The following is a 22,003-nucleotide window of genomic DNA, read 5'->3' on the forward strand; positions in this document are numbered from 1 at the left end:
CACAGTTTCCTAGTTCTTGCAAGGCCCTGGGGCTTTATTTTACTTCCTGGCACATTCAAGCATCTGCAAAAAAAAAAAAAAAAAAAAGAAACTACATTGGTGACAGCTCTGAAGAAGTGAAAGCTGTGAACGTGCAGCCTGTTGGCACAGCTGCTCTTTGGGTTCTCACATCTCAAAGATACAGCAGCTGCGGCTGGGAGTCTGCAAGACAAACGCAACGCCGTTTTTCAGGAAAAAGACTTGAGGCCTCGGAACAAGCCCATTCGTGCTGCTAAGTGTTGTTGTGTCCTTTGAGACTGCACCATGGCTGTACGCAGGTAGGCACAATATCCTCGTGAAGGGTCTCAGTAGCTATGCGTACAAACAAGTTAAAGAAGCTATCACTTGCAGAGGTTCCTGCAGCTGATTGAGACCTTCATTTTGTATTTGAAAAGACCTGTATGTATGCCTTTATCAGGACAACACAGGTTGAAAACTAGTTTAGAATAACATGCGTCATCCTGGCTTAATAAATCTGGTCTTGATTTGCAAACAAAAAAAATTTACTCAAAACCAATGTACTTGTTATGATAGCTGGTCAGCTTGCTTGATGCTAACAGAATTGTCACAAATGCTGCAGTACCAGGTTTGACAGTAGTCAAGCCCAACAGACCATCACCAGCTCCCTGTTTTATTGCACTAGGCTGCAAGAAGCGGCTAACGCTGAAGAAGAGCTAGAGGTAAGCAAGGTAATGGTGTACATGGGCTCAGCAGAGATGACAAAGAAAGCAGTTCAGAAAAGGTTTGAAAAGCAGAGGGTATTGCCCTTGCAGCCACTCTGGGGATCATCAAAAATACCATCAAAGTTAAAAGTAGACGTTTTCTGATGCAGTGCTGGCAGGGAAGTTACTGCCCAGGCTCAAATTCTGATGCACAGTACAAAGGACTATTACCTCTGCCCCTCTTAATCCAGAAAAATAAGTGCCATGGAGGCAGGAAGGGATGGCCTGCTAATTTGAACAGGTGTGGCAAAGACAGAACAAAAGTAAGGAGGGAGATGTGTGTGTGTTTGCATAACCTGTGCGAAAACAACATCTCTTTTTATAAGCAGCAGGTATTTATACAAAGTTTATATCAACTACTCTTCAGCTGCTCCTGCTGAGATATAAAAAGGTGAGGCTTTAGGATCAGAATGATCCTTGGTCAAGTTCTTCCCACTGAGCTACCTACTTGTTAATTATTCTCCATAATGGTAATTGAAAATGATTCAGTTTGGTAAAGCAAGACAGAATGCTTGGAGTATTTTAGAAAAAAAAATCGGGAAAATAAGGCAGAAAACTAGGTTTTGTTTCTGGGCAAAATATGTAGTACTACTTGAACGAAAAAGCTCCTTGTCACGTTCATGGAAGCAAAGGGGACCCATACTGTTAAGGTTTACAAAATTAAGCTCAATAATCCATTTAAGGCTTCATCCATGCATACAAAGTAGTCATATACTTGCTGCTCAGCCGAGCACATCTTTGAATTTATTGATGCGAAGCAAAGTTCTCAGTCACATTGTATCAGAAGCACTACAAATGTCATTCTTAAATTTATGTAGCAATGGATCATATAAACCACACACTTCATAAACAGCCAGCAGATTTCTCAGGCTTTTGTTCCTTAGTAAGATTTGTTATATTCCTTGAGTAAAACATTATCCATTTAAAGTCATTGCTTGAAATGCACTGATCAAAACCAATAGTAAAGATCTAGTATAACTTTAGCACAGAGTGAGTCAATCACAGTCATGGCTGGACAGACAAAGCAGTAATGAAGCTGAAGAACAGGGAACTACAACTGTCTGCAGGATTCAAAAGACTGGAGGCAAGGATGCGATACCCTTATCTGCTTTTACTAATTACCATCGATTTAAAAATAAACTTTTTTCCTCAGGTGAGGGCTGGGAGAAGAAGGGTGACAGCAAGGCCCTTCTGTGTCTTATTCCTCTAAGCAGGAACTCCAGCAGCAGTGCAAGGGCAGCTACAAAAGTGCTTTTTTATGTCAAAAGGAAACTATGTGGGATGGGGCTGCTGTGGGATGGGGAAGAGCCCGAGCTGGACAGGAAAGAGGAGCAGGTGCATGTGTGTCCAGGAGAGCTTGCAGCTGGCAATACAAAGCCAAAACTTGGGCAGTTGAAGAGTGTGGGATTTCTATCCAGGGAAAAAAAAAAAAAGAGGTGGCATTCATTAGTTCGATTTTGGTTTGAAATATCATCTTTCCCTTCTTAAGGGATTTATGGATTCCTGCTGCAAGACAACCCGTTAGCTCTGTTATGCTTCTGGAATACAGAGGCATCAGAACTTCACAGAGGTACATGGCTCATATCTGCGGCACCAAAGGTTGTGACATCACTTGCGCTGGTGGGACAAAGCTTTGTGTCAGTTCCCCTTAGCTCTCTTTCTGTGGCAGAAGCTCCCTTCCAGTCTTCACCTGCTCTGAGATAAAGTGTGTGCTTTAACACTGATTTTAAAAACTCTGCTAACATGTAAGGACTCATGCTATTGAGATGGTAATAAGACCTGACTTTCCAAATACTCAGGAAAGCACAAAGACACCAGTCCAAACTGGTGACTCTCTGAAAGGTACTGTTCTAGCTGAAATGCAGAGTTTTTTATGAAAGATTTAAAGTGCCAAGGGAGTACTTGTGTTAGTATAGTCACAGTTAGCTATATCCATCTTGTCTAGTTTCATTCACACAGTAATTTCAGAAAGCTCTGAGGTGCTATATTGTAAGGGAAGAGTTTACATTTTATGAGAGTGTTTAAAAATACGCACCTGGAAAAAGATCTTGAATGCAGACAGATCTGTAATGCCAGAGTCTGTGACTTGTGCCTGAATGGACTGGAAGTTTGATACAGAATTCAGTTTGAGCCTGTATTGGCTCTGGCCCCATACTTTCCTATTAGCTGTGTTTAAAAGGTCCATTTGAATTACCTGAGCAGTTAACATTAACAAAGTAACAAATAGGGCAAATGAATGACTGAAATTCAGGCACTGTTACTGTATATGATCAGGGTCAGAGGGAACTTTCAGGAAAATATACCAGAAAAGCAGCATCCCAGGATGCTTCAGAAAGCTGTGCATTAACAGCAGGTTATCATCTTCTTTCCTTGTGGAATCATCTAAGATACAGCCTCCTGAAATGCAACAGCTGTGTATTTTTTTTTTAAAGGAAATCATAGTCAGATCTCTTGACTCACAGGGTACTCTTACCTACCCTGAACCTCTAGCATGGTTTACAGCACAGCACCCTTCCTCTCCCTGCACCCAGACTTAATTGGTAAGCTTATTGCTATTTCAGCTGAAGCACAGAAGAAAGGCTTATGCCATTGAATGAACGGCTGCTGCCTTCCTAATAAGTCGCTCCGTCATCGGTGAATTTGGTCTCATCACATCACGTTCTCTCAGGAGGCACCTGAGAAAGGAGAAGAGGTAAGAGAGAAATGGGAAGGCCATGAATACAACATCAGTTTTCCTGTAAGATCACCAGCAGTATCCTGGTGGAGGAAAATGGTACATAAAGACCTGCTCTTCAGGTGCAGGTTTCTCTTATCAGAAACATTTGACCTTGGCAGTAAATTTAGGCAGAACAGTGGTGGTTTCAGCACTGAAAGAGACTGAAAATGAGCACCCAGAGACCAGAGCGCACAGAAGAAGCATTTTGATATTGTATTTAATTTTTATGTTTTAAAGACACCTCAGGAGGGGAACACGTAAGGCTTCATACTGTCCCAGGGATCCATTCTTTTAATTGCACAGGCAGACCCAGTCCATACATTTCAACAGAATTCAATACGGGTGAATAAGCAACAGCTACAATTTCTACCAAACAAGGTTCTTGTGACTTCTACTAAGGAAAGCTCACATACCAAACGCCACAAATCTTATTTCCCAATAAAGCAGATGTCATCATTAGGGCAATTTGATTTTCAGCAGTTCACAAAAGTTTAGCAGTCCATTAAGCACACTGATCAACATGAAGGAGGCCACATTTTAAGACAGAACCATCTGAAAGTCAACCACCCTTGAACAACACAGATCATTCATCCAGACTGCAAGAGTGTATTTTCAGAATTGGGAGCTATTATACTTTTTATCCTAGTTAAATGTTGCTACATTTAACACAAATGCTGCCATATAATTTTAGTTTTAATTTCTCAGTTTCAGTACACTTGCTACTTCTTACTTTTAGTAACAGTCTTACTTCCCCAAGTATTTATCAGGAAAAATACTCACCTTGCAAGGTTTTGTTTGGCTTGTGATTTAGAATTTAAAGCAGCATGAATCAGTAATTGGCTGAAAACATCTCTCTGAAAAAAAAGTCAGCAAAAATAGTGTTCAGTAACTATAAAGTACTGCTGGTTACAATGTCTCATTTACCAAATCATTAAAATCCCTGAGGAAGGAAACATATTGAAAAGAAAAATTAAACAGCTAACACTGCTAATAAGTGCTGGCAAACAGGATTCAGTCACAAGCACAGTTTAGCTTTTCACTTTCTAAGAATGAAATGTTTTTAATAATGTAAGTGCCTAATGAAAGCTACTGAAAGAGGATTAAGTTGCATCAAAAAGTCTTTTACTGATCTCCTTTACCTGAGCGTTACTGCCTCCTAGCTGGATTAGTTGATAACGGATTGGGTACAGCAGGTCTACAGCTTTGTCGCAATTTCCATTTTCAAACTCTACAAAAGCCTGGCACAGTGGCAACCCCAAACTAGGAGCCAGGGAAAGCTCATGGTCTTCACAAGGTGCTCTGTAGAATGAGAAAACGGTTAGCTCCCATACGTCATTATAAATATGTGTGTTTCAGTGCCAGGCTGTCATTGCCCGCAGACAGAGTATTTCTTCACCATACAAAGCCTGATGTTTCAAGTACTTTATTTAGACAATACCTTTTGGTGAGGTTATATCACTTTCACCTTCTTGTTACCCATCAATCAATCAGTTTTCATTCTTCTGCATATATCCACAAAAGGCACAAGCCCAACGCCTCCTGCCTTTGCAACGAACAGTTTCGGCTAGAAAAGTGAGACGACTGCACAGTTTCTCTTCTGATGATCTCACCAGAACATCCTACTGCGAGTTGACTGTCCTCCCCTCTGCCGAAAGTGGCAACCAGTTTTCGCAAACGTCTCTAAACAAGAAACTTGCAAAACAGCTCCCCACACAGCGCAGTGCCTCACCACCTTTGTCATGTAAACCCCATTCCCAATGACAGATCTCCAAGTCTGCTCTTTTATTCTAACCATGACAGACTGCTTTTAAGGCCACAAACACCAATGGATTTTAGCTAGCTCTTTTTTTTTCCTCTCTTCTCTTTTTTAGCGCTTGCATCCTAACCCATCTAAGAGTGGAAGAGCCATATAGCATAACTATATGCCTGCAGAAGAACATATACATTCCCGCAGGTATTCTTGCCAGCATTTTTAAAAAAGTAAAAATACAAGTAACCAGACTGTAGCTCTTTGGTCTATAGGCAATACTTGCACAGGATCATGTGGAATTGTGGTTTTCTACTGCTACAGGAGAAGCTGGCAGCGATCAGGCCTCGGAGGTAGTGCCACTTCAGTGCCAAAAGCTTGGCTGGCAATGTGAGGAGAGGAGGGCTTTCTATCCCAAGCACTATAAATTACTGAGAAGACAATGCACAGTTGAATACTATAAACTCCATCTGTTTTTTAAAATGGATTTTTCCTGTAAATTATCCAATGAAATCTTTAACATTGAGGAGCCTTAATCACTGGCTTCTGTTTGAGTGTGTGCAACGACAGCTGAGTCACACTAGTACCTTAAATTTACCAAACACAGAGCATACCCTGTGCTCTCCTTGAGCCAGTATTACAAATTTCCTGTTACTTCTGCTAGGTCAACGTTGATTTTTCCATATGCAGCGTTGCCCTATGTGTTTACCATTCCTTAAACAAAATAAGGCATCCTGGAAAGTTAGAAGACAACAACAGATGTGCATTTTAAGTTGTCTGAAGTAGTTAATGATGAAAATGATGAAACAATTCTTCATTTAAATGTTTGTTCCAGCTCTCTGAGAAAATGCAGAGAGATGGAAGACTGGTTAGGGTGGGTTTTTTTTCCTTCCTCTTGCAACTGATCTGAAGTATCGATTCATGACAAACAACATAACCCCTGCATTAACTAACATTTCCATCCATGCAAATAAGCATGTGATACCAACCACCAGAGCACGCCATGGAATACTTATCCAAAAAAAAAAATTACTTCTGTCGACTTTAAATTGCAAAGCCTAGGGAAAAATAGTAATGAAAAGCCAAGAATGACTGTTGTTTGTGCCAAAGTTTTATGCCTGCTTTTTTAACACGTACAGAACACATCTTGGGTATCATTTAGCTATTACGTATTTGTGATACACATAAATTAATCCATTAATCCAATCATTAATACAATCCCTTAATCTCACAGTCTAATAAAATCAAGCTTTGTAATACGTCACAGCTGAAAATGTACAGTTGTATTCCTAGGAAAGGCTGAACACAGAGGCAAAAGGAAGCACCAGCTGAAAGGGTAACTAGCATATGTTCATTAAAGCTTCCCTGAAGTGGTGTGCCTGTGTGGTTTTACATACTTTCTACATACTTACGTATACTTCTACAAAAGACATTCGCCATTTCCTACTGTAGTCAAATCAGACATGCTTAGGCTTGATTTGACAGTTACTTGTTTTTGTAAGTATTCTTGAAAGTTACATTTATTTTTTTATTATTTTTGATTGAGGGGTATTATAGTCAGGAACAAATAAGTGGCAATTTCAGGTTCTCCTTCCTTATTTTTTAAGGCAAGAGATGCAATAGATGCTGAAACAGAGGAAACACAGAGTGGGGGAGGGGGAGAAATTGTGTTTAAAGCACCTATATATCAACCTCTTCAAAAAATAAGGCAAGTTACAGTTATTTAACACATAATGGAACACAACCCCCCACACTTTTTAGATGAAATATTTAAATATTAAAATTTTTCAAGTAATTAAATTTGAAAACACAATATATTCTCTATTACTACTTTAGTATTTGAAATTCAATTTCCTGCAGAGGTACTTCACAATGCATCAAACAGTAGCTATTAGAATATCAGTACCAACTAATGCTCTATTATTAAAAAATCTTTTAATCCAGAGCAAAAAAGAACCACCATAGATAGCTGACATATATTGTAGAATGCCCTTACTAACATACAAGTGAAATATTTTATTCACTGTACGTAACATAGCTTAGTGAGGACCCATTGAAAGAAAATATAGAGCAACTGTTCAGCTGGTGTCCACGACATCAAGAGATTTCTGCCCGACAAGATTAGAAACCCCCCTAGACATTAACTCACAAAATAAGTAATTACAGGAATCTCCTAACTGCAGGTTGGTCTGCTTAAACCAGGCATGTCCCAGTGACATGCTAAAGCAAAGAAGAGCGAGTTGTAGTGCTTTGGCAAGCCAGAGATGACATCACCTTGAAGTTCAAAGGACAAAATATTTCTTGAATATTTTAATTCACTGGCTTACTTGGCAAGTTCCTGAAGAGTTGTTAAAAGCTCATCAGTGGTTTTGTGGTCTTTGGCTCCAAGTGAGGACATCAAGATGTGCACATCATTGAACAGAAGAACGTGATCTTTGGTGTGCTTCTTTGTAAGCTTGAGAGTATTGTTCCACCTGTCTCCAAGCTCTACACCTAAAAGTAAAAACATTTTTCTCAATAAAATACCACATGGAAAAGCATGACTTTGCAATATACTTTCAGTCACCCACCATAAACAACATTCCTACTAAACTTAAGAAAACATTCCCTGATGTGGCAAAATTTGTACAGTAATACTCAGCTGCAGCCTGCCGTATCTGGGCAAAGAGTTTACTGTCAGTGATTTATCACCAATCTAGATTGCATTATGTGAGGTTCTGGCTCTATTACAAGATTGCTTATGTCTTCTTGGAGATGACGATCACAATGAGCCATCTGTAGCAATCAAAACACAGACTGTAAAGATGGATTTCATATATAAATTCAATGCATCATTAGTGTTTTAGCAGAAAACTGAAAATAACGTCTGTCTGTTGCCCTTCCCCTTCATGAACTCGAGTGGATAAACACTAGCTTAAAGAAGTTCGGGAGAAATGCCACTGAGTTACCAGAGCACACAAAAGCCAGAGGCTAATATACATGTACCAGCTATTTCAATCAGTACTAAACCAGAAAGTTAAGTACCTCACTTGAAATTTACTTTAAGAAAGCTCTACAGCTTTTGAGAGGCTTATGTACTTGATTGTTCAGCCTCAAATCTCTAGGGACAATAGAAGTGAATTTGCCAAAAAGGAAATATGTGACCTATGCTAGCCCTGAGCTGAATGAAATACCATACTGGCATGGAAAAAACCCCACAGCTCTTGGGAAGAATAAAGGTTATGGCCATTGTTATGAATTTCACATTGAGGCTTTTCTCAAGAGCAGAATTTTCTTTTGTAACAGAAGATTTCCTCTGTAACACTGACCAAACTTGCTCTGTAAGTATATTTAAATGCTTCAACATGCAAGGCAGGGGAAAGGGGGAGGAAAAAAGAAAACGGTTCCCCTTACAGTTTTAAAAAAGAATGGCAAGTGGATATCTTACCTTCCAGGCGAAGCCTGTACAACATCGAACAGTTATCTACCACGTCCAGCATGCTTCCACTTGACAGACACCGGGGAGCAATCTGTAATCACAGGAATTCATAAGCTACCCAACTGATGTGCTAGTGGGAACTTCTTCAGATAATCAAACTTATTTCCAGAGTACAGAATTAATTTTATCTTTTTATTCATTCAAAAATACCTGAATAGCCCTAATGGCATCTTTCCTGAATACAGCAATTTGCAATGACAAACACTTCTATTGCTTCATTTGTGTTATTTTTCCTGTTATGAACTTAAACCGAGGAAGTACGGAGAGTCACCAAGGTATTTTATTTTTTTCCAAAACAGTGCCATACACATTACTTTGCCAAGGTCAGTAGATAGGAGCCTGCCCTGAAGCTTTCTTAATGCCTGCATTATTTGTATAATCCTTACAAAGATACATTATCCTATCTAATTTGATATTGCTTATTCACAAAGATTGTTCTGAAATCCAGACAGTAAAGAACTATAGTAAGTTAACTCAGCATAAAAAGACAGGCTTCTGTTGACCTAGTACCTAACATGCAAAATCACTTCTTTGTAAAGGTAATTTGACTTTATAGGAAAATTATTTTACATCCTTTTAAAAAGCATCAGTAAGAAACACCTTTACAATGGAAAACACTACCAACAGTGCCATTGTAGCTCTTTCAAGCACAAGTGTAACAAACACCTGAACTATATAAGATGCGAGTCTTTTGGGTATTTTACCCAAAACTGTTGAGAAAGTTTCCCTAAAAATCTGTAACAGATGTAAATAATACATATATGGCACACTGTAATAGCTTCCAGTCTCATACAGAAGGAAGAAAGCACATTTCATGGACTTAAGCATGTTCTCAGTAAAGAAAAAAAGGCCCTTACTCACGTGATTGTCATAAATTGTCAAAGCAGCCTCATATTCACCCTGTAAAGGCAAACGAGGACTGTGTGATTAACATTCAGATACAGTAACCAAAGGCATATGTGTTAATTAATAGATGTCATAATATTACTTCACAACTGCCTCATGACTTGATCAAAACAAACTACGTCAAAGAAACCTTGAAGTATTAAAAGAAAGGAGTCTACCAAGATAAAGCAGGATTTGCTAAGCAAAACAATCACTATGTTTAGGTTTCATTTAATAATAGGTACCAATACTGGTAGAAGTTACACATGAAGGAGAAAGACAAGGTATTACCTCTCACTCTAACGTTCCTTTCAGAGATTTTGGCAAAAATTAGTGCATCCCACGGTGTACGCAAAGAGGTAGGAAGAAAAATCACTTTAAGCAGGCTACAAAAAAGTTGTATAGATAGAAGGTGGCAAAATAAACAAGCTATTTAGACTGCTATCAAGAATTACACTCCTTCTATGTTAACAATACTGCACACAAGCAAGTCACTGCTTTCTGACCAAAGTACACTGCCTTCTCAATGATGTCACGTTTGTAACCCTATTGAACTGAACCACACAAGTGCTAAAGCGTTATTAAATCCAAGAAAACTCAGTGCTGCAACCTGACAGGTTGGGTAAAATTGCAACCATTTTCAAAGGGTTCTTAATAATAAGAATTAGAAACCTTAATAATTAATACCATTGGTAATGAAACTTATTGTCTCTTACTGAATTTGAAGAGAATTTTGTCTAATTTTTGTCTGAAAACTAGAGATTCAAGTTCATCTTTCTATCTAAATAACTGTGCCAAGTGTAATTAGTGAGACCATCTGATCTTCAAATGTGCAATAATCTCACAGCAATTTTTCAACATCCTAACAAAGATCCGGGAACTTTGACCAATGGAATTGAAACTTTTCAAAACAACTTTAACAAAGGACTAGCTTGTGAAAATGGCACTGTGTTATTTTATAAAAACATCCCTTTAAACAGCTGAAAAAAACCCTACAAATGTGTGGTCTACCTTTTAAATAGCATTAGAGAAATGATGTATTTGGGACATAAAACACCTATATGAAAATATCTCATACCTTTTCAATAAAGTATAAAGCCCAGTGCCAGTAATTATGGCAAGCAAGCATGTCACTGTTCTGGAAGAAAAAAAAAAAAAAAAAAGAGAAAATATAATTTACAAAATCACTTCCCATTTAAACATATCTAATCAGATTTCTGTTTCCTTCTTCAGTAAACTGAGTATTTCATGAGACAGAAGGGACTTTAAGGGACAGAAGGGACAGAAGAACTTTAAATCAGCTAGCCAAGATGCTTTTTCACTTGATACATTTGTCCTTGCAGCTATTCAGGGAGACACCTTAAAAACAAAGTTTCCCCCAGGTCACTTTCCAGAGAAGAATTTCACTTGGATATCTGTTTCAGAATTCACCCTTCTGCAGCACTTATTTTTCCTTAGAGAAAAAAACCCACATCTGTAATGAGTAAGATTTATCTCATCTAAAATTTAGGCATCTTGTCTAAAGTAACCTGGACAGAGACTGGAGAGAAATACCCACCTTATGAGGGCCATTCATCCCACCCACCTGGACATCTATCTCAGACCGAGAGGAATCAGTTAAACACATGCTTCACTACAGACTGCAGAACCTGCACTAGACACCAAACACATTGGCAGCTCACCAGATGAGATTATCATTTGCTGGACTATACAGACTTTGCATTGCCCTTTCCAGCAGGCTCCAGAACGTCCAATACTCTTCCCTAGCCTGCACTTCAAGACAATGTCATTGCAGTTCATTTTTGTGAATGCAATGAGAATAGACAAAACAGGAATACAGGTTCGGTGGGCCTTTGGTGAAATCTGAAGTACCAGAAAGGTTCACCCCTCTCCTCCCATTCCCTCCCAGGGCTGTACTTAAACTTTTTGTTCTCACAAGTGGAAAAAACATCTCCATTTTCATGGTGACAACTGTTAACACCCACTTTCAGAAAGCACAAAGGTTCCCAGTGAATGTCCAAGCTTTATGGTGCCAAGATAAACATTATGGTAATCTTTACTTAGTTAATATTAAATCACAAACCAAACCCCAGCAACTGAAGTATTAAGTGCTTGACATAAACTTGATAATATCATTTACTGTCATTCCAGATGTCATACAAACAAGGACATGCCATTGCCTCACTAAATAAAACAGGACCTTTTTGATGCTGCTGATTTTGAGTTCTGAATGAGATTAAATTGCTAAAGGAGAAGTGGGCTTGTAGCTAACTAAATAAAAGCAGGCTACGGAAACTCACCACAACAGCTCAGGAGAAAAAACATTGCCATTTAATAACAAACAGCACTGGCAGAGAGGTCCCTCCCAGTAAGATAATTTTGCCCCTTTTGATTTTGTGCTGAAATATACATAAAAAACAAATGGCATCTGATTTTTCTCTGGGAGGTGGAGGAACAAACAAAATAAAGTACTCTGTAAAAAAACTGGTACAAAATCTTTGCTTCTCTAACTGCAAAGGAGGAAGATTAATTACAAACAACAGAAGGAGACTGAATACTGTGGCAGTACAGATAGATGATCCTGGTCATTAAAAGAAAAGAAATAAGAATTTCAAAATACCAGGCCAAATACAAGCATTTCTATTAAAGCCCTTAGAGAGACCTGCTTATTTTCATATGCTTAGAGTTTAACACTTCACCTTCAAGATGTTTACAATAAAAACTACTGCACAAAGGAAGTGATTATGCACATTATCATTATGATAATGCCAGCTACTACAAACCCTTACTATTCTGGGGCAGGCATGAAGGTACATTAGTCAGTTCTACTTACTGATCTTGCACTTTTTTTAATTTGGATAAAGGGTATAAATTACAGAGGCATGCAATTATTTTAAGAAACAGAGCTTAACGATCCAAAAGTCACCTGTTGGGGGTTTTAAGTCATCACCTAAACTGTCAGTCCCCTGCATCACTGTTTCAATAAAACTAATATATTCAAGGACAAAATGCTTTTTGGGAAATGACAGATATGAACCTCAAGCAAGGGCTTTCTGTCTGCACTTCCTAGCAGTATCTGAATGCTAAATTTAAACACATGCAAAACAAAAAGTCATTCTAGTCCCATGATCCAGCCTTGTTCTTTGGGTGAGGTGGAATGGTCAGCTCAGAAGACTCTTAAAACAGACTCACGTGGGCTGTAACAAATTCAAAGGTCACAGCTTTCTGCTCTGAACAGAACATACTTAACCATTGGGAAAACACATGGTGTCCAACACAAATAAAAATTAAGCTTCACTTACAGCGAAGGACCAGAGGATAGCCTAATTAACCTATTCAATACTTTGAGAGATACTCAAATATATTGGATATATAAAGCAACTTCAGTATACGAGAAAAGAGACCAAAGCATCATTTATCTTTTCTTTACTGTTGACCTTTAAAACTCCTTCCCCATCCAGAAGCAAACAGTCTTCTAAAACATTCCATTTGACTATAGCATTTCACACCTCAGTTAGGTTCCTGTGAAGAGATTTAGTCAGGCTCCTCAACTGACTCTTAGTGACCATCTTAGTCTAAGCAAAAAGCTTGTGAAAATAGCACTGGTCATTTGACTTTTATAACCACACAATACATCACATATATATAAATCACATTGCAATAAATCACAATTTTCACATCTGATGTTTCACCTGACCACCACGGCAATGTCTTTATGAGATGTAAAATACCTAATCAGCTCCACCAGGAAAAAGAAACTACAACACACACAGACAAACCACACACTAGCTAAAATAAGGCAGTGTGAGAGGACAGCCTTTGTATGAATCCTGGCCTACAGGCATGTTTACCATTTTTGTAACCTCAGCAGTCGTAGCAATGATGACTTAACAGTGGTCCACAGTATATATCCCTTATAATATGCAATTTTTCCCTGTCTCTTGCTTCAAAAGTAACATCGATAGCAACAGCACCTCAAGTGATGGTTTCTTCCAATACGTGAACTTTTCATTGCTTTCAACACGTCCGCAGATAGGAAGGAACTGCATGCAGAGGAATCAAGAACTTGGCTGCAGGAGATCCAAGAAAACCTAGAAGGAGCTTTTTCAGAGATGCTACAAGAATGTTTACCTTCCAGTTGGTTTCTGTTTCTTTCATAAATTCTAACCCTTTCTTCACGTCTGCTTTCATTTCATTTATGTGAGCTATAGTATGAACAGACCATGCATCTGTCTGATTTATAGCCAAAGCCTGCAAGTTAAAAAGGAGAAAACATGATGAAGCTTATGAACTTGCAAATAGCAATATTTATCACTGCTGATATAGAAAGAAAAGACTACTTGCTGCAGGTTAAGTACACCCCGGACCATCCCAACTAACCACAACCAGGAAGTTTGATTTGGACAGAAAAGGAAGACAATGTTTACTGACTGACTTCACTTCCCAGCTTCTACTGTGTAGAGATGAACATCTGCAAAACACTTTAAAATGTAGGCTTTGATGAAGATTATCAAATAACATTTTATTTCACAAACATGTGTCAACAGCAGCCATGAAAGAATTGCATACATAGGCACAGTATGTTCCATGATATAGTGCCTTGCAGGTAATCATTTCTTCTTCAAGAACGTGGTCAACTCTGAGTATTCAGCAAATTCCTCTTCCTTCCTCCAACTCCTCCCAGCAGGTTTTAGGCATTTTGGGAGGTTAGTCATTAACCTAGCAAATGTTAAATGGCAGCTCTTAGTCTTTGTTGCCACTGTCAGCAAAATGATGTAACAAGTCTGAGAAAAACACCCATTAGAGATTAAGTATATCTGAGACTTCTGCAGGACAAGGATAATCCTGAGGACTGGAGAAAGTCAAGTATCATTACTATCTTCATCAAAAGGAAACAGCACGGCTAATACTGATCCCCAGGAACACTGTGTACAATACAGAAACAAGCATCTGGCAAAAAAAGGGAGGGGGGAACCCAAACAGGATGGACTGTCAAAAGCAGATTACCTCAAACCAATCCAACATTCTTTAACAGCAGTAAACAGCCTATTATATGTGGAGGAAACTGCAGATGTGGTAATATATGGATTTTATAGGGGTGTTCTGACACCATCTGACAAGGCACGCTCATAAGTAAGCGAAGGAAATACAGTCAAGATGAAACTGCCATGGTATATCATAGACGTGGGAATCTTTCTAAGGAACAGTCACCAACAGCCTCTTAGGAAACTCTGTGAGCCTCTCCATGTCGAGCTTTCTACTAACAACTGGAATGATGGACAGAGTCAGTTCATGGCATTCACACAAATCACCGCCCAGAGACAGGGACCATGTTTTAGAATTATAACACCTTTTAGCACCCATAGCAAGCAGTTTACCTCACGAGCAACCTTCTCAGCACGATCAAAAAAGTTTGTTTCCATGAGTCCAAAAGAGTAGTAGCCTTTCACGTAGCTAAGCAAAAGGGGAAAAATAACACATCGTCCAGTTAGAACTAGATTTAATCTAGGACTCAAAAACATACTAGGAACAGCATTTAACTCAAAACAGTCCTTATAATGCAAGTTACAACAAGGGTTCCAGCTTGCTGAATACAGAACAGCTAGCTAGTTCTGAGAGGAAATGAGAGGCCCAGAGACACCAGCATAGGAAACAGTAATGAGATGCACACTGTGTTTTGAGAACCGGCATTTACATCTTTGGATAAACTAGAATTAAGAGTTGCACAGAACAATCTACTGATCTCCGTAATAGCTGCAAGATGCAGAATTAGAAGGCTAGATGCAAGATAATGCTGTCACCAAAGCTACCTGAGCATCTATCTCAAAGGCAACATGAGCATAGCGTTCTGCGCATTTTCCACAAAATCATAGGAGAGTACTTTTATGTGAAGTGGCCCTTTAAAACTGGTTGTACAGCATGCCCATTAAGCCATAAAGGCCCAACATAAAGGAAAATTAGGGATGTTATAGGCTCTTACACATACACCTGATGCAGTCATTTTGGGAAACTGAAACTTCCATGACTGAACTAAAAAAATTTTAAAAGCACCGCCTTCCTGTCAGTCTTTGCTGCACTAGCTGTTACGGTATATCCCAAAATTTTATTTTAGAACTACACTTTGGTATTCCAAATTACAACTCCTTTCTTTCTTCCACTGATGTGCTCCATCACTCACAAGGTGAGCCCCAAGTGAAAAACTGGACCCATAAAAGTCCCAAGGAGTTTTGCCACTGCCCTCAGTGAGGACGTGATTATATCCTCTGTGGTATATGCCACGTGCTGTATCTGACAGCAAAATTTACTGATTGAGCCATGGTTCGCTCACAAAATAACCCTCAAAAACAGTGTCAACAGGGATACAGGAGAGATGTTCTAGCTGTGGTTAGGTTTGATCTACTTCTACGCCCTTGATTTTGTCTACCTGCCTGTTTCCAACAGATCCTGTTTAGATGTTTTGGAACTTCAAAACCACAAAGTACTTGCACACCAGCTAAAAGGCAATTTTCAAAATTAAGGACGACCTACCTGCTTAGTGGAATATCAGGTGTCCAGAAAGGATAAACTCGGGCAACAGAATCTCTCATCTGTATGTGATATCCCAGGTAGAAATAAGTGTCCTGGGAAAATTTGAGGGCTAGCAGGTCAGTTGGGTGGCTCTGCAGAATCTGTTCCCATAGATTGCAAGCTTTTGGAAGCTGGCTAGAAATAAAAGAATTATGTTGATTGCTGAGAGAAGGCACACATACCTAACTCTACTGTTAGTTCTAAGCTCATGCTATTCTGAAAAACAGAAAATTCAACATCAAATGACATTTTTTTTCCTCTTGAAGCCAATTCTTAGTCTTTTTAAAGTAATAATGGCATGGCATTATCTTCACTCAGCACCTTGGAGGAAACCGTTGAAAGAAATGTCATTCGGTCACAACAAGCCACTGTAACACACAAGGAAAATGAAACAAGCTCAAACCATAAATCTGAAGATTCTTCTACAGGGCTGAAGAGTTTTTACAGAGGCCTACCATTATTAATCTAACTTCACATGCACAAAGACACCTTCCCTATCCTCTAGTGGGCATCACACAAACAGTAACAACTAGGCTTCAGTAGCTTCCTCCTTCCTTTTGCTAAGAAAAAGAGGAGGTAAATCCATACTTGTCTGACAAAGAAATCATGAAACTGAAACATTAGCCCATACTTTCTGCAGTGCACATAAATTCATCACATTACATGGAACAGTGAGTTTCTGCAGCACTTTGGACACTTTGTTATGCCTTTATTTTAAAACGAAAATAATTTTTGACACAAGGAGACAACAGACAGGATGTCTGTAGCTTTACTTCTATGAATCCCAGTCTGTGTTATAATATACTGGACCCTACTGTAGTCAAATATTTAGGTTACTAGTTCTAAACCATATTTTCCACTAATGGATCCATGACAGATTTAAAAAACAGAGTGCTTAATGATATGAAGTGGTGGCAATAGAGCACTTCCCCTCCTACAGTGCTGTTCACTAACTAGTCACGGTGATTACAGTATGGAGAGAGAAATGCAAGAACAACCACTGACACCTCACCCTGATCCTTTGCTAGATGTCACCTAATGTCAGGAGACACTACGACCTACTACTGTTTCCACCTGCGGTACCTAAAACTCGTCACAGATATTTAAGTGGGATGACAGGGGACTTACCCGCTAGCAAACATGTCCAACGCTGCTACATGAAGCTTCTCCCGCTCAGTCAGTGGCTGTGATATTGAAAGCGTCATCATTGTTCTCATCGCACCGTCCAGCTCTCTGCTGAGCCGCACCGAACTTCCAGTGCCAATCAGCTCCAAACCATTAGCAATGACATGTCCCATTGCTACGGAAAACAGCACATTACAGGTTGAGCTGTACAGCATTAGTCATCTCTACAGAAACATGAGGGGAGCTGTTTATTTTAAGCACGATTGTCTTGTAGACACAGGGGTCCAAAAAGTCTCATAAGCCTAAAGTTCTTAGAGGCTTGTCATGATAGCCATTTTAAAAGGTTTCAGAAGAGAAGAAAAAAACACACAAAATCATCCCAGCCTGCTAGAGTCTGAAGTTTTACAGAATTCTGTAAGCCACCACCTTCCCCTTGCGTAAACAAAGTTAAACACCACGACACCAAGTATTATCCAGCACTTTCCATACTCGGAATTAAAGGCTGTACTCACTAAAATTAGGATCTGCTGCTTTTAACTTGGAGAGACATCCCTCAATACCTCCAAGGCTCTCATTACTGGTCCAGGTGGCGTACTGTAACAAAGACAGAGAGAGAGGGTCGAGGAATCCCTGACGACATTGAGCTTCTTTCTGTTCTCCCAGGCATTTAAAATTCAAAAGTAAGCAAGGCAAATGACTAAACGACAAACATTGCCTTCATATAGGGTTCGCGTAGTAGGGAAACAGAAAAGCTGTTATCTTCTTTAACATAGTTTGGCCACCAACAGAACTGGACTTCTGCGCAGTTTATATCGACTGGTTGCCTCTTCAGTATCAGCTAGGATGAGCAAGCTGGCTGAGGTTTCCTCGCAGCTGCAGCATCCGGCATAGCCCTCTGCCACCAGGGTTTTCTGCTGCCTGCTGATGGCTGAAGTCCTGTGGCAGCCTGACTTGGACGCTCTCCCAGTTGATAAGAAATTTAAACATCAGCTACAGCAAAGGTTGTTTCAGGCACGAGTCCCTTCAAATCACATTTTCTTACTTCCCCCTGGTCATACCTGCGTCAGCGCAGCATCGAAGAGCTTACAGGCTTCATTGCTAGTCGTGGACAGGACAAGTCCAGCATCCCGCCAGGCCTGCACAATAAGCAGATACAAACCCGCCCATTTTACACACTCGTTTTCCAGACTACATCAACAGGTTCTCAAATTGATGGTGTTCTGACATTTTCTTCAACTATGCTTTTTTTTTAAAAAAAAAAGAAAAAGAAAAAAAAACCAGAAAAGCTGAAAGGACAATGCAGGCAGACACACAAACCTTTTGTTCAGTTGTATTACATCTGAAGACTCAGTTAGTTGGGGCTAGCAGTGGGAATAAAGAAGCAAAAAATTATAAAGTGTAACAGAAGGTCTTGATGGGCTACACATCTCCTAATGAGACCCATTCTTAATTCACTACAGCTCACCTTTAGGCTAGTCCCACTGCTGCAGACACACCTCGTGTGAAGTAGAGATACGGTTAAATAAAATCCCGCTCTTTTATAACTGAAATCAATACCTTAAGCAACTTGCAGGCCAAACAGCCTGGCAGAGCAAGTCCACTAACCAGGCCACTGGACTTAAATCAACAAAGAGGCTGGACCACAGACTGGTACACAAGCCTTACAAAAAGCAAGAACATGGCCATTTGATAAAGCTAAAATGCAAAACAGAATCAGGCTGCCATAGTTTCTTAACAAGCTACGCAACACTGACCAAGGTGCCACATCTCCTTGCTGACTGCTGGAGAACAAAAAGAGTTCATTAGGCAGACGCACAGTTTACTCAATGCTGGAATTAAGCTGCAGCAGCTACAGCACCCTGTTCCACGGTTGTCTCCATGACTGCTCTCCTAAGTAACTCTGGCGACAAAATCAAAAATCCAATGCCTATTTCAAAATGCGTAACTTGCTCATGTGGGTGCCTACAGCAAACAGGCATGTCATCTCCTGTGGCTTGCAGGCCTCTTCTCCCCCACGGGATGGCCACACAACCACAAAGCCAGTCATCTCACAAGCCGAGGTGCTTCCCTTGGTAACCTATTCAGGTATTTAGAACAACGCTTGGGTTTATTTCTACTACGTACTCTCCACTCAGCATTCCTACACTGCATCCATCACCGCTTCTAAGACTGTGAGCTTCTCAAGCACATTTACATTCAGCACCCCATATACATCTCTGTTTAAGCATACACACATTTGAGGAGCTGCCCCAATCACTTCAACATCACTTTTATGCCAGCACGCGGAATGTACAGCATCACATAAAAACAGACCGGGGGCAAGCCAATTCAGACTCCTCCTAATGGGGGACTAGTCCTTGTGGATGCTGCAAGAATTCAGCTTGTGTCTCATTTCACAATTTAATGTATTCCCGAGCTCTAATGACCCAACTGTCAAAAATTTTAAGTCACCAGGCAAAGCCATCTTTGTCAATATGTCCTAAAACTTTCCCACTGTGATTGGATTAAAGGCTCACGTTCCAACGGCTCAGGCACTAGAGCGTTCAAAACTACAAGCCTGAAAGGCTAGACCTGAAGATAAAATTGCACGGGTTTTTTACCATTCATACTACATCCAGAAACAGCGCAAAGAGAAAAGTCAGGAGGGTAGTGAGGTAAGGCCTGCTACCTTTCAAGGTACCCTGCAAAAGAGGCCAGGAACCACCTTCATCACCAGTCATCAGAAACAAGCTCCATTTCAAGCAGCTCTCTTTGCCACCGCCGATTTTGCACAACAGCTCAAGGTACTTGCCAAACAGAAAATGTCTTCCCATTCTGAGACTTGTTAATGCTAAGATTCATAGGAACAAAAAGGTCTGTGCATAAGCATCTGAACAAAACAGCAGACCAAGGGTTAGGAAGGCCTGCACCCATCACTAAGGACTCTGCTGATCTAGTTGAGGTACATGCTACTTCGACCCACTCTAGAAAGCCTCTGCTCTGCCAAGGCTACAGCCCACATAACTCACAGCTCACTGCAAGACTCCCACTCTGGCAACAGGAGGATGGCAGCAGGAGGATGCATCCCATCACGATATGCCACTACTCCTCCTGTTAGCACGCCAGGACAATGGGCTGCAGAGAACTAACGCTGTAACAGCTGCTGACTCCTCAGAGACATACCAGAGCTGCTCCAAACCCAATTAGTGCTGTCAACCAAGCACCAAAGAGCTACTGGGAGCACAGAAGAGCCAGTAACCCTTGTCCTCTGGGCCCTACACAAGCAGTCCTGCCCAGGCTGCTTGGAACACTCGTCTTGGGGCGTGTCTGTACTCAGGGATCACACTGTGACTGAGGAAACCCACGGGACAAGGAGAGCGAGTAGGTAAAAATCAGAGCGGAGGGTTACTACCAGAAGGTAAACTACCAGTTACCCTTCACAGTATGGCGGCCATTGAGTTCTGTTACGCTCATTTCCCATAATCCTCCTCTCCAGTTGCCAGGTGCGGAACCTCCTTTGTGATGCGCCTTGGAGACAATGCCGTCGCCTTGGCTCTTCTAACCGCTTCTCGCCACAAAGCCTTGACCATTCTCCTGCTACGACTTTAGTCCCGAGATCCGGTGACTATCTGTAGGGTTTGTTTTTTTGCTGAGGGCTGCTCTTAGCACGTCCTCCGTTTCTCCAGAGCTCTGGCGCTCATGAACCTATGACACTCTGAGAAGACCTTCAAGACTTCTTTTTTTACCTCCCCCTGCCTAATTAACTACAAAACGACAACAAAAGGAGCAACCGGGAGAACCACCTTCAGCGGGAAGAAAGCACAGCAATTACTCAGCCTGCGCAGGCACGGGGTGGCTTCCCCGCTCGGAGCGAAGGCTGCGAGGCCTCGTCGCCATTTGCAAACCCCAACGGCAGCCTCACCCCACCTGAAACCCGGCCGGTAACGGGCTGAAGGAGACGAGCGACAACAGGAGCCCCGCCAGTGGCGCCCTCCCGCCAGCCTCAGCCGGCTCAGCTCCTCTCCCTGCACAGACCCAGCGCCGCCAGCAGCCCCTCTCCCCGCCCGCCCGCCGGCCCAACGGCAAGGGCGCGCACCCGCCGGCCCTGGGCGCCCGGCAGGGGCAGGGGCAGGGCCCGGGCCCGGGCCCACGGGCAGAGCGGCCACAGCCCCCGCGCTCGGTCGCTGCGGCGGGGCCAGGCCGGGCGGCCAGGCAGGGCGCCCGCCGTCCCGCTCCGCCTCAGGCCAGCCCTCACCTGGCAGTCCCTCAGCGGCGCCATGAGACCCCGCAGCCGCTCCGCTGCCGGCGGCCCCGCCCCAGGAGGAGCCGGAGCCGGGGCCGGGGCCGGGCCGCCAGCGGGGCCGAGCCGCCAGCGGGCGGGGCCTGCGGGGAGCGCTGGGCCTCGCCCGGCCCCTTGCCAGCGCCTGCCTGCCCTCCCGAGCCGCCGGGGGCGGCGGTGCTGCCGGCCGCTATGCTTGCTGTCGGTCCTCGGCCCCGAAAGACTTCTTTCTTGTGGCGCTGGGTATACCTGTCAGCAAAACCAGAAACGACAAAAACGCCTTAACAACAACGTAGCTTTAAGAATCTGGCATTCGTTGTTGCACCTCTGGATGCTCAGGGGATCGTTCCGCCTCAGGTGCGTGCCCTATGGTTCACTCAAACGACATTATATAGGCTACACTGAGGATTATGCATTACATTTCTCAGAAAAATCAAACATACTCATTCAACAGGCCGTACTATGG

The 22,003-nt window shown here is 41.6% G+C and overlaps 1 protein-coding gene across 2 annotated transcripts; it reads right to left on the reverse strand.

Moving 5' to 3' along the window:
• Positions 1-1,483: 1,483 nt before the first annotated feature.
• LOC308065861 (tetratricopeptide repeat protein 38-like) lies at positions 1,484-21,577 on the reverse strand. 2 transcript variants are annotated; one of them, XM_080392422.1, is made up of 14 exons: positions 21,514-21,577; positions 18,338-18,415; positions 17,792-17,873; positions 17,283-17,454; positions 16,116-16,289; positions 14,966-15,041; positions 13,719-13,838; positions 10,666-10,725; positions 9,564-9,602; positions 8,652-8,733; positions 7,552-7,717; positions 4,617-4,776; positions 4,258-4,331; positions 1,484-3,436 (listed from the first exon to the last, which is right to left on the reverse strand). In XM_080392422.1, exons 1-14 carry the CDS (start codon positions 21,535-21,537, stop codon positions 3,343-3,345), a joined length of 1,401 nt encoding a protein of 466 aa, XP_080248548.1. In that variant the 5' UTR covers positions 21,538-21,577; the 3' UTR covers positions 1,484-3,342. The 2 variants fall into 2 exon arrangements, with proteins under 2 accessions (XP_080248548.1, XP_080248549.1); XM_080392423.1 differs by lacking the exon at positions 18,338-18,415 and having other exon boundaries at positions 21,514-21,558.
• Between the last annotated feature and the right edge of the window lie 426 nt (positions 21,578-22,003).

Source organism: Falco punctatus (assembly GCF_963210335.1).
Source record: "Falco punctatus genome assembly, chromosome: 6".
NCBI classification, from domain to species: Eukaryota; Metazoa; Chordata; class Aves; order Falconiformes; family Falconidae; genus Falco; species Falco punctatus.

Excerpts from the sequence above, each read along its gene's own strand:
- LOC308065861 (XM_080392422.1), bottom strand. The coding sequence starts at position 21,537 with ATGGCGCCGCTGAGGGACTGCCAG. Across the intron at positions 4,777-7,551 it reads ACTCTTCAGGAACTTGCCAA|AGCACCTTGTGAAGACCATG; the intron begins GTAAGCCAGTGA and ends CTCATTCTACAG. Across the intron at positions 4,332-4,616 it reads TAGGAGGCAGTAACGCTCAG|AGAGATGTTTTCAGCCAATT; the intron begins GTAAAGGAGATC and ends CTTTTTTTTCAG.